This window comes from Narcine bancroftii, chromosome 2 (assembly GCF_036971445.1).
Source record: "Narcine bancroftii isolate sNarBan1 chromosome 2, sNarBan1.hap1, whole genome shotgun sequence".
In the NCBI taxonomy this organism is placed as follows: Eukaryota; Metazoa; Chordata; class Chondrichthyes; order Torpediniformes; family Narcinidae; genus Narcine; species Narcine bancroftii.
In genome coordinates this window covers 364,512,625-364,526,027 of record NC_091470.1, presented here as the reverse complement: position 1 = coordinate 364,526,027, position 13,403 = coordinate 364,512,625, and the positions used below count along the sequence as shown (strand labels likewise).

Below are 13,403 nucleotides of genomic sequence, written 5' to 3'. Positions count from 1 at the left end.
CCTTACTAAAATCCATATACATCACATCTAACACTCTGCCTTCATCAATTTCCTTTGTTACTTCCAATTAAAGTTTTAAAGGGATGTCCTTTTATTCTGAAGCCATGCCCTCCAGTTGAAGAGTCTCCCACTATTGGAAACATCCTCTCCCTGTCAACTCTAACCAGGCCTCTCATGATGCCTAACTACCCCAATTAATATGGAGTCATGGAGCAATGCTACTCTTAAGGAATCCTTTAGGACCAAGCTGCATGCTGACTACGAGCCACCCATTTACTCTCATTCTGCAATCGTCTTGTTTAATTCTTCTCACATTCTTACACACTGCAGGCTAATTAAGCTATAAACACGCATGTCTTCAGGAAGAAACCTGAGCAGACACAGGGAGACTGAGCATACTCCTCACAGACAGCATCCAAGGTCAGGATTTAACCGGTCTCTGGCACTGTGAGGTAGCATCTCTGCATTAATGAGCTCCTGAGGTACCTAAAATTTAGAAACACCTAAATCAAGTTGTGCGCAATTCTGGTCTCCCCACGGCAGGAAGGGTTTGGAGCAGTGGTTCTCAACCTTTTTCTTTCCACTCACATACCATTTTATGTAATCCCTATGTCATAAATGCTCCCTGATTAGTAAGGGATTGCTTAAGGTGGTATGTGAGTGGGAAGGGAAGGTTGAGAATCACTGCTCTAGGCCCAATTGTTACTGAAATATTTTGCTTGAGAAAAATTGTCATTGGCCCATTTCCTTTGGAGTTATGAAACAGTGCACATAATGAGTCAATGAGGTACGATTAAAACAGTGGTTTTCAACCTTTTTCTTTCTACCCGTATCCCACCGTAGGCAATCCCTTACTAATCACAGAGCACCGATGACATAGGAAATACTTGAAGTGATATGTGATAGTTTAGAGGCTTTGGAAAGGGTAAAGGAGAGTTTTACCAAGTTATTGCTTGCATTAGAGGGCATGTGCTATGATGAGTGATTAGACAAGCCTGAGTCGATTTCTCTGGAACATCAGAGGTTTTGGAGAGACCTGATAGAATATTACAAAATCATGTGAGCTATTGATAGGGGAGACAGGCAAAATTGTTGTCTAATAGAGGACATGCAGAATTTCAGCTGAAAGGGCGTAGGAGCGGGGTAGTTTGTTTTGACACTAAAGTAGCAGGTGTTTGGCATGGGCTGACAAGAAAATACAATAGTAACATTGAAGAGGCTTCAAGATGGACGCTTGAATGTGCAGAGAATGGATAGTATGGACTATCTGCAAGTAGTAGAGTTTTAGTTTAATTTGTGCTGACAACTTGGCTAAAAACACAAGAATGCTGGAGAAACTCACCTGGTCCTCCTATCCATGTCCAATTATCACCTTTTGTCTGTTGGCCTGCAATCCTCTTCCTGTCCAATCTTCCCTCCTCCCCCAGCCTTTTTATTTGGGTACCTGCCTACTTTTTGCTCATGCCATAGAACCATAGAACACTACAGCACAGAAACAAGCCCCTTCAGCCCTTCTAGCCTGTACCGAAGCATTTTTTAAGCCTAGTCCCCTGACCTGCACCCAGTCCATAGCGCTCCATACCTCTCCCATCCATGTATCTGTCCAAATTCCTCTTAAATGTTAAAATTGAGCCCGCATTCACCACCTCAGCTGGAAGCTCGTTCCTCACCCGCACCACTCTCTGTGTGAAGAAGTTCTCTCTCATGTTCCCCCTAAACTTTTCCCCTTTCACTCTTTACTCATGTTATCTACCCTCAGTGGAAAAAGCCTATCTACATTTACTCTGTCTGTCCCCCTCATAATTTTAAATACCTCTTTCAAATCTCCCTCATTCTTCTACGCTCCAGGGAATAAAGTCCAAGCCTGTTTATCCTTTCCCTGTAATTCAGTTCCTGAAATCTGGGCCACACCCTAGTAAATCTTCTTTGCACCCCTTCTATCTTATTGATGCCAATACTGCACACAATACTCCAGACTTGACCTCACCAATGTCTTGTGCAACTTTACCATAATATCCCATCTCCTATATTCAATACTTTGAAATATGAATGTCAATGTGCCAAAAGTTCTCTCCTTACAACCCTATCCACCCATGACATCATTTTCAGGGAATTATGTATCTATATTCCCAGATCTCTCTGTTCTACTCCTCACCTCATGGTCCTACCATTTACAGTTTATGTCTTTTCTTGGTTTGTCCTTCCAAATTGCAACATCTCACACTTGTCTTTATTAAAATCCATCTTATATTTTTCACCCCATTTTTCCAGCTGTTCTGTATCCTTCTGTAAGCTATGAAAATCTTCTTCGCTGTCCACAATCCTATTATCATCTACAAACATGCTGGTCCAATTTGGCACATTATCATCCAGATCATTGATATAGATGACAAACAACAATGGTCCCAGCATGGATCCCTGAGGCACATCACTAGTCACAGTTCTCCAGTCAGAAAAGCAATCATCCACCACTACTCTCTGGCTTCTCCCGTCCTTCTCCCGTCCAGGCATTGGGAAATCTAGGTCATTACTTCACCATGAATACTTAAAATCCGAACCTTCCTGACTAACCTTCCATGTGGGACCTTGTCAGAGGCCTTACTAAAGTCCATGCAGACAACATCCACAACCTTTCCTTCGTCAACATTCCTGGTAACATCCTCAAAAAACTTTATAAGTTTGGTTATACATGACCTACCACGCACAAAGCCATGTTGACTATCCCTAATCAGTTTCTGGCTATCTTAATAATTGCATAATCAATCCCTTAGAACATCTTCCAATAATTTACCTACTACTGATGTCAGACTCACCGGCCTATAACTTCCAGGGTTATTTTGGAACCTTTTTTAAACAACAGAACCACATGAGCTACCCTCAAATCATTTGGCACCACACCCATGGCTAAGGACATTTAAAATATTTCTGCCAGAGCCTCTGCAATTTCTATACTGGCCTCCATCAAAGTCAGAGGGAATATCTTGTCAGGTCCTGGGGATTTATCCACCCTTATTTGCTTTAAGACAGCAAGCACTTCCTCCTCTTTAATCTGTATAGGCACCATGTCCTCACTGTTTGTTTTCCTTACTTCCTACAACTCTGTGCTCATTTCCCTAGTGAATACTGATGAAAAAAATACCATTTACAATCTCCCCCATCTCTTCTGGCTCCATACATAGCTGGCCACTCTGATCCTCAACGGGACCATTTTTGTCCCTTAGAAGAGCTTAAGATTTTCCTTCACATTCCCTGCCAAAGCAACCTCATGTTGTTTTTTTACCCTTCCTGATTTCTTTCTTGAAGTTTTTCTTGCATTTTTATACAGCTTATTTGTTCTACATTGCTTTAACCTGGAATACACCTCTTTCTTCTTCCAAACCACATCCCCAATATCCCTGGAAAACCAAGGTTACCTATGCCTTCTAACCTTGCTTTTAATCTTGATAAGAACATACAAACTCTGTACTCTCAAAATGTCACCTTTGAAGGTCTTCCACTTACCTTGCACATCCTTGACTGAAAACAACTTGTCCCAATCCACACACTCTAGATCCTTTCTAATTTCCTCAAAATTGGCCTTTCTCCAAATTAGAATCTCAGGCCCCAGACCTATCCTTCTCCATAATTAACTTGAAACTAATGGCATTTTGGTCACTGGATCCAAAATGTTCCCCTACAAATACTTATGTCGCCTGGCCTGCCTCGTTCCCTAATAGGAGATCCAGTATTGCATTCTCTCTACCTTGAAGGAGGGATCAGGCCAAAAATGGTTTTATATATATTTACATCTTATAGATGCCATCTTATCTGCTGAGTACCTCCAACATTGTTATGTTTTTACTATAATAACAGCATATGCAAACTTCTGTGTTTCACAGAGAGCATGGGCTTGGAGTTAAATGAAACATAAAACTAAAGATGTTGAGATTGTTCTGAAATGCAGAGTACCTCCAGCATTTCTGTGTTTTTATTATTTGGCATTAATATTTGCAGAAGAATTATTTGCATGTAGTGTATCATTATTTGTTCGTTTTGAAATGGAAAATAAAAGCTTACAGTACACTACAGACCCATCAGCCACAATGTGGTGCTAATTAATGTAAACCTAATCCACACCAATCTAATATTTCCTTACATCCTTGTGTAAGAGCTGTTACGAGCCCAGAGGACCCCAAAACCTAGCAGCAATAGATATTCACCACAACAAATGGTTACTTAAACAAACGTTGTTTGTAATTATGAACATGAAAACAGAATCAAACTTTAACTTATCACTATTAACTTACTTAACTTAACCCAACTTAACCCCCTTCTAATTTTATGTGCACATGTATATAATGTGTGTGTATTTTAAGAAAGTTCTTTGGTTCACAGTCCAATCTCACTTCTCATTCTTCCAAGTTTACTGATTGCAGACAATTCTTATACTCTGCACAGAATTTAACATGTATAAAGTTCACCAGGCTTTGGTGCTCGAAAGGTAAATGGTTATCGCTCAGGAAGGTTGTTGTAGGTTTGCAGAGAGAGATATGTAGTTTCAGGATTTCCACAACTGAGGTACCACCATTAGTCACTTCAATGCCTCGCTGATGAAACTTGCCCCATCAGGGTTCTCCAGATGATAACCTCTTTCTTTCAGGCTAACACAGAGTTCCTTTCTGTTTCCCTTATTCCAAGAGAAACACTAGACAGCTCATTTCCTCCTCTTGCATGACACACAAGAGTAGGCCATCCTCCACTCTGGACTTCTGTTTCAGTTCCAACAAGCTTCTCCTGTGTGACCCTCTCTCTCTCTCTCGCTTGTAAAATAACACCTGACCATCTCCATCAAACAATAGGAGTCAGTCTTCTCGTTCATCTGTTGTTTTTAGGTAAACAAGAACCCATTAGTGACCTTTCTGTGATCACACCAAAACTCTGCATCATGTCTCCTGCTTGTGGCTTTAAAGACAATAGTCCATTTTTTTCTATAAAGTCATTCATAATATGAATTCTCCAGTATTTTCATATAAGATGTGTTTTAAAGTGTGTGTTTGTAACCTACTCTATCTTTTACAATTTATCTCCCAAAAATATTCCTAAATATTCTGTCACAGAGCCTTTTGAATTGTACTACCTCCACTCTCTGAGCCAAAAACCTACCTCTGACATCTCCCCTAAACCTCTGGTATTTGCTATTGTTGTTCCAGGAAAAAGATGCTGGCTGTCCACCCCACCTAAGCCCCTCACATTTTTATATACTTCTATTCAGTCACCTCACATCCTTCTTCGTTCCAAAGAGAAAAGCCCTTGGTCAACCTTGCTTCATAGCACATATTGTCCAATCCAGGCAACATCCTGGTGAATCTTCTCTACATCCTTTCCTTTAATGAACTGGCAGAAATGAAAACAATACCTGAAGAATAGTTTGAATTCTAAATCAAGCAATATGTTAATTGTCCTGAATCCACTGCAGCTTACGGACAGGTAACAATCCAGAGGCCCAGAGGAGGTTCACCAGGTTGATTGCAGAGATGAGAGTGTCTGCCACAAAACAACAAATTTTGTGACGTGTTCATGACAATAAATTCTGATTCTGCCTTTGAAGAGAGTTTGAGTTATCTGGGACTGTACTTGTTGGAATTTAGAAGAATGAGAGGTGATCTATAGAAACCTGTAAAATTATGAAAGGCATAGACAAGATAGAGGTCACTGTTACGTTGATCTTCTGCTGCAGGAGCTCTGCTGAGAGCATCCTGCCCGGCTACATCACAGTGTGGTATAGTTGCTGCAGAGAAATGGATTGGAGGTTAATCCACAGGACCGTAAGAATGGCAGAGAAGATTCCGAGAGCGTCCATTCCCCCCCCACCCCTTCGATGTGATCTACCAGGATCGTTGTCTGAAGAGGGCGTGCAAAATCATTGAGAACTCCTTCCACCCTGCACACAGCATCTTCCAGCTGCTCCCTTTGGGAAAGGGATGCAGGAGGATCGGAGCCACAACCACCAGGCTGAGGAACAGTTTCTTCCCACAGGAAGTGAGAACGCTGAACGACCAAAGGAACTGCTCACACTAATCATCCAAGACTCTCATTTTCATGAAACAAATATTTATTTATTTATGTTAATACTTTGTCTGTATGTGTGTAATATCTGGTTGTGTCTTCTGTGTGTTTGGCATTGAGGATGAGAGAACGCTGTTTCATCAGGTTGTACATGTGCAATCAGATGACAATAAAGTTGAGTTAAGGAAGGAAAGATGTTTCCATTGGTGAGGGAGACCAGAATCTAGGGAGCTAAGCCTCAAGATTCAAGGGATCAAATTTAGAACAGAGATGAGGAGGAACTGCTTTTTCCCAGAAGCTGGTGAAGCTGTGGAATTTGCTACCCATTGAAGCAGTAGAGGCTACCTCAGTAAACATATTTAAGGCAAGGTTGGAAATATTTTTACATAATAGGAGAATTAAAGGATATGGGGAAAATTCAGGTAGTTGGACATGAGCCTATCAGACCCACCATGGTCTCTGAATGGCGGAGCAGGCTCGATGGGTCGGATGGCTGACTCCTGCCCCTATTTCTTATGTTCTAACAAGTTATGGGGGCAGCACGGGTAACCATCCTCCTAAAATTGATTGAGCAGTTTCAAAAGAAAACGTGGCTCGCTAATTGTTTGCATGCTTCCCTTCTAAAAATAGATAGTGGTAAATCATTCAGGAGAAAATTATCACTGTTATAAAACGTTGTGGGTTGCACTGTTTAATTTTAGATCGTTTGTCAATATAAACTTGTTCATTGTTCGATGCAGCTGCTACACATCTGTATCGAGGGCTGGGGAAACTGGCGCTGGTCTGAGCCATTCAGTGTGGACAACTTCGGCACATTTGTCAGAAGCATCCAATACAAGGGAAGAACAGCGTCACTGGTCATTAAAGTGCAGCCACTTAACAGTGTGCAAAAACAAGTAAGTCTCTTTCATGTAGTTGCCAATAAAAACCAGCTGTTATTTTTAAATATTACAACCCCTTAAATACAGAAGAACAATATTGGAATTTGCGGTCCAAAAATGTGTTTTCAATTTTTCTCTGTTTTAAGGAACAATGAGGCTAGACACTTAAAGATGGGAATGATAAATTTTTTTAGATATATTTATAAATCAAGTTGGGTCTTTTCAGAGAGATGGCTGATTCATCAAAGCTGTCAAACTTAGTATTGAAGCACTCGTTAGTACATTGTAGTACTCATTACATGGACTAGTCACTTGCCATGTGATTCATGCCTTCCAATTTCTTTAATTTCATAGGGCGGCAGGGTTAACATAATGATTAGTGCTTGGCTATTACTGCGCCACCCACCCAGGCTTGAATTCGTCGGGGTCTCTATGTTCTCCCAGTGACTTTGTGGATTTCCTCCAGGTGCTCAGATCCCGTCCCACATTCCAAAGACAAACAGGGTTAGTTGGTTCATTGGTCTCATGGGCCAGAACAGTAACAGCGTTGTATCGGTAAATTTAAAAATAAGGGTGAGATCACAATTCTTCCTTTCTCTTCCCTCAAAACCCTTTGTAAATTTAAAAACCTTCAACAGTATTCAATGTACTTTCTCAGCACATAATTAAATAGCTCCATATTGTAAGTCCTTTGTGAATATTTCCTGTATTTTTGCTGATGCAGAACAGTGTGCAAATACTCATTCGGTCGAGCAGCATCCGTGAGGAGAAGCAGAACTTGTTTTTTTATGAGCAATTGTGCGGAATAGTTCCAGCACTTGCCATTTTATTTCAGATTTTTGATATCTGAAAATTTTGATATTATAGACAATGTACATGTTCCGAGATTCTTACTTGCTGCGGACGAACAGGTGCTTGTAAAAGAAAGCGATGATGGTACCTTAATTAAATAGAAGGAGCCATTAGATTCATGGGACAGATAGGTAATAAATTGGCAGTTGTAGGTTAATTGGGGTAGTTGGGCATCATGGGTTCATGGGTCGGAAGGGCCGGTTACCGTGCTCCATCTAAATTTAATTTAAATTTTAAAAGTGTTCACAGGAATCCTTGTACTAAAAAGATGATTTTTGACCTGAGAGAGCAGTCTATGATTAGTGATTATGTTCAAGAGCCTGATAGCTGTTGAAAAAAAAATGGTTCTTGAACTCAGAGGTGCTGGTTCTGGGCAGCAGTGAGAAGAGGTTGTGGCCAGGGTAACGGGGTTCTTCTTGAGGCAGTGCCTCACATGGATGTCTGCCATGGATAGGAGGTCAGTATTTGCTTCGATATTTGTAATTTTTTAACCTTATCATTGCCATGAAGTCATTATCCTTCCAGTCGTCGTGTGACCAGAACCATGAATGTTTCTCAAAAGCAGTACTCCTTGGAGCAAAGATGAAGAGATGTTAAGGGAGATGTTCAGATACATGGTGTTGACTAAGTAAATGAGAAATTTCCAAAACGTAAGAGCAGAGGGATTTAAGATGAGAGCTAATATTCAGAGCACAAATTTTTTTAAAAATTAAATTTAGACAGGCCCTCTGGACAACGAGCCAGTGCCACCCAAAGACACCCAATGAACCTCCAATAAAGCACAGTTTGATCAACCACGGAGAAAACTAATTAGCCACTTCTTTCAAAGATCCAATGTATCAAAATCTGGGGGGAGAACAACGGCAAAATGAAGCTTCTACAATGTCAAAATGTTTAAGTATTTGTGACTCTGTGAGTGCTCTGGTTAACAAAATGAAAAATGTAGAAGAGCCATTCTCAATGAGGGCCACAGCACATTTAAATAAAAGCCTTGTATTCTTTTCACCTCACATAACAAATATTTTTTATGCTTTTTAAGCTGTCAGGAGGAAGGAAGTACTTAAGAAACCAAAATTTGACTGCTTCTCAGCAAAGAGGGCCCATAAACTTTGAGCTGGGTCCTTGGTGGGGTGGGAATGGTTGTGGTGGTGGGGGGAGGGGGGGGCGGGGAGGAGAGTAGCCGAAAAAAGGTTGAGAATGGCTGTCTTAGAATATGGTTTATTCCATTATCCATTATACATGTGATTCATTGTCATTGAAGAACCTTGAACAGCACATTATGTCTGGGCCAACCATGAGGCCAATCGAACTGATCCCATCTGCCTGGACGTTGTCTGTCTCCATCTACTCCATGCCTGTGTCTGCTAAGCATTGCTATTCTGTCTGCGTCCACCTCCTCCCCAGCTAGAGCATTTCAGGCACCTACAACCCACTTTAAAAAATAATTTGTCTTATAATTTGTCTAACCCTAACCCTATCCTCCTTAAAACTATGCCCTCTAGTATTTGGCATTTCCACCCAAGGTAAAAGACTCTCATTATCTACCCAATGAACACTTCTTATAAATGTTATACCATTCTATCAGTTCAGCCCTCAACCTCTGACTCTCTAAAGAAAACAATTCCAAGTTAGCCTGTCAGTGGTTCTCAACCTTTTTTTTTCCCACTCACATACCGCTTTAAGTATTCCCTAAGCCATAGGTGTCCTGTGATGAGTAAGGGATTGCTTAAGGTGGATGTGAGTGGAAAGAAAATGTTTGAAAACCACAGTTTTAATCGTCCCTCATTGACTCATTATGTGCACAGTTTCATAACTCCAAAGGAAATGGCCCAAAGACATTTTTTCTCAATATTTCAGTAACCATTGGGTCTCGAGCAGTGATTCTCAACCTTGCCTTCCCACTCATCTCCCACCTTAAGCAATCCCTTACACATCACAGAGCGCCGATGCCATAGGGATTACTTAAAGTGGTATGTGAATAGAAAGAAAAAGGTTGAGAACCACTGGTCAAAGTTCTTCTTATGCTCTCTAATCCAAGAAACATTCTGGTAACCCTCTTCTGCACCTTCTCCAAAGTCTCAATATCCCTCCAGTGTGGTGACCAGAAATGCATGCAATACTTGAAATGTAACAACCAATACTTTATACAGCATGAATTGCCAACTTCCATTCTGGATGGATGAAGGCAAGCACGCCGGACTCCTCATTTACCACCCTATCCACTGGTCACTTGTCTCTGCATGTCAGTGCTCCATAGAGACCTTCCATGTACTGTCTACCTCCCTCCTGCACTACATAGAACATGCATGTTGTGCCTACCTATATAAACATATTCTACAATCACTCTAATCTTTCCCTCCCTCACACTCGTAACCCTTAATTTTTCTTACATCCACGTACTCATCTTAGAATCTTTTGGATGCCCCTATTATACCAGCCTCCACCACGACTCTGCAATGCATTCCAGGCACCTACCCTCTGAACCCACTCTAATTATTTTGAAATATTTCAAGAGGGTGAAAAGTAAATTTGTTCTGAATCAATATATTTCTTTCCAAAATACATGGGAAACATTTTTGATATTTATCTGAGCATTCTCTGATTGACTTAATGGGCCAAACTGTTACGTGATACTGTTGTGTTACAGATAATAATTTGTGGAAGACAAGCCATTTGCAGTTACTTGAGCCAGGAGATTGAATTGAAGGTGGTGCAGTGTTGCAGTGGGCCGGATGCACACGTTTCGACCAAAGAACATTTTTGCACCCTCCCGCCAAATCAGAAGATACCATCGTTTGTTCTTGAGAACACGGAGTTCACTCAGTTGTTTATCAAGGTTAAAGGCGAAGATACAGATTGGTCACCAGATGTATGCCCGGAGTCTCTTCAGTCAGATGACAGCAAAGTCATTCAGGTATTTAAAATTGACAGAAAGCTAGAAACGAATATGAGGCCAGGAAATGCCCATTCAACTTCTAGAGTTGTGATTAGCTCCTGGCTGATCTGTAACATAATTCCATCTGCTTGTGACAGTCTGGAACCCTTAATACTCTTTTCTACTTTCTACCAACAACACCAGTTTTGACATTTTCATTTGAATTCTCTACCCTCACCAAATTTTTTGGGTAGGGAATGAGTCCCACTGCTCTTTTTCATGATACCGCCCGAGTGTTGCCTCCAATATTAAAACAGTGCATTTTTTCTAAAATTTGAGGTAGAGCATGGTAGCAGTTAAGTGATCCAGTTAGCGCGCGCTATTACAGTCCCAATCACCTGGGTTTGAATCCAGCACTGTCTCTAAGGAGTTTGTAAGTTCTCCCTCTGTCTGCATGAGTTTCCTCTTGGTGCTCCCACCTTCGAAAATACGGGGATTGGCAGTTAATTGGTGTATGGGTGGGGGGTGGGCACAGGCTCGTGGAACGGAAGGGCCTGTTACTGTGCAGTACGTCTAAAAAGAATTGCTTCTAGCCCACAAGCCCAAGCCGCCCAAATACACCCATGTGATCAATTATCCTTCTAGCTCCATACACTTTTGAAGATATAGTGTCCCTCTCCCTCTTTACCTGCTATCTCCTTTGAACTGCCAAATCGCCTAAATTAAATCACTGTTAACTCTCAATTTCAAGATTCAATTTATTATCATAGTAATAAAACAGTCTCATAGTACATGAAATTTATTTTTGCCTGCAGGAATTGCTTAAGCACCTCTTCCACCCTGCCGAGTCACTGAGAATCCGTAGATTCGCCTCCAGCAGCCGCCGCCCCACAGAGTCCAGTCCAAACCTTCGGCAGCCTAAGGTCCAGATCTGAACCTCTGACACAGTCAGGACCCTTGACACCTCCTCGCATCCCAGTTCCGATACCTTGCATCCCTCCAGCCAGTTCGAGCCATTCTCCAACAGTCCGGAGCTCAGTGCGACAGCAGTCTCCAGCTGCCGACAGCTTCCACGGGTTTCTCACCTCGAGTCGCCAGCACCCTGCTACATGCAGTGGTCCATGCCAAATCCAGATTAGCCAACCTCTTCACTTAATCCTTTTACCCTTACACTATTCTGAATTGTTAAAAAAACAAGCTGAAAATGTTCAATTGCACCTGCCTGCATACATTGCTCAGGCCTGAAACGTTAGTTACATATCTTTATCTTTGCCACATAAGGAACGCTGCTTGACTTGGTCCAGCATTTTCGTGTTAACTACAATCACAATGTCTGCAGATTTCCTTGTTCGTGTTGACCAATTTAGAATATACTGGAGAGGGCCTAACATGGTTACTGTCACCTCGAAATGAGTTATGGGGCTTGCACGTGTTACTGGATTTTCTATGAAGGTGTCACAACATATCCCACGCAGAACTCACAGCTTTTCCCAGACAGAAAAGATGTGTGAACAAGTTCGTTTCCGTACTCACACAGCTGAGCTCATTTCTGGAGTTACAAGAGAGTTAACAAATCCCATCCATGCATTTTAACTTTGCAATATTAAATCTGATACCATTCACATCAAATATTCAAAGATTTCCAATGGCAATTGACATGAAGCAACCTCCCTCCTCCCTGTATGGGCTTTGAGCAGGAAGAAAGTGTCAAAGTGATGTAATTTGGCACAGTTTTACTGTTCATATTGCATTAGTGTGACATGCGGTTCTTTTCACCGGCTCAATTTATGCATAAGACACTAAACACAGTTTGTGCACAAGATTAACTTTTTTGCCTCTGAAGCAGTTACAGGAGAAGTCCAAAAATTCGGATGCCAGAAATACGAACCCACAGAGAATGTGGACTCTTCAAAAACTCTCAAACTTTTTACATTTAGCACGCTTTTGTGTGTGTGTGTGTGCGCGCGAGCGCACATACACATAAGAGCCGCAGATGCACAGCTGCAGCACACCACCACACTGGTAGACTTTATTTTGTTTTAAAAACTGCTCGATTTGATATATGAAGCATGCTGTATTTGCTAATGAATAAACTATCAAAAGGTACTTGTTCATCTCTTCCTTAGCAGTCCTTCTTAAATTTGAATTTTAAAAGTACTTTATTCATTTTAAGAGAATTTGGAAAATCCGGACTGACCCCATCCACAAGCAGTCCAGATTTTTAGGCTTCTGATGTAATTCTCTTAGATAACAAATACTGAATGTGGAGGGAGTTATCAATAACATCTTTTTTTTTCATTGCTCTTGGTCCATGCAGGTCCCAGGTTCAAACAGCTCTGTGTTGTATGTGTGGTGTTCATCTCTGAGACTGGATGTAGAGTCTTCGGTTCAACAGAGAATGGTAAGTATGCTATTCTTCACTCAGCGTTGGCCCTTTCAAACCATGGATTGCATCGACTTCTCCCAAAAGCAAATCAGGGCATTTGGCCCCATGCACTTGTCATGTTTGATCTTCTACCTCAATATCAGATTTTTCGAGTTGCGGGGACCACACTGAGGTCCACCCATGTCGACACAATGGCCAAGAAAGTGCATCAGCGCTTCTACTTCCTCAGAAACCTGAAGAAATTTGGCATGTCACATGCTTCCCTTACCCATGTCCACAGGTGCAGCCTTGAAACCATCCTGTCAAGTTGCATCAGTGTGTGGTACAGAAACTGCTCCACCCAAGGCTATGAGCGTGTCTCAGG

The 13,403-nt window shown here is 41.5% G+C and overlaps 1 protein-coding gene across 7 annotated transcripts in view; it reads left to right on the top strand.

Moving 5' to 3' along the window:
• LOC138755825 (intermembrane lipid transfer protein VPS13B-like) overlaps positions 1-13,403 on the top strand; it is a 1,263,706-nt gene that overhangs the window by 1,163,134 nt on the left and 87,169 nt on the right. For 6 of the 7 annotated variants that reach the window (XR_011352575.1, XM_069922506.1, XM_069922505.1 and 3 more), the window contains 3 exons: positions 6,786-6,941; positions 10,426-10,692; positions 12,971-13,054. Coding sequence is in view for 6 of the 7 variants with exons in the window: in XM_069922506.1 (XP_069778607.1) it covers positions 6,786-6,941; positions 10,426-10,692; positions 12,971-13,054 (507 nt within the window). In the remaining variant the exon portion in view is untranslated. The remainder of the gene's footprint in view (positions 1-6,785; positions 6,942-10,425; positions 10,693-12,970; positions 13,055-13,403) is intronic. The other variant, XM_069922508.1, reaches the window with a different exon arrangement.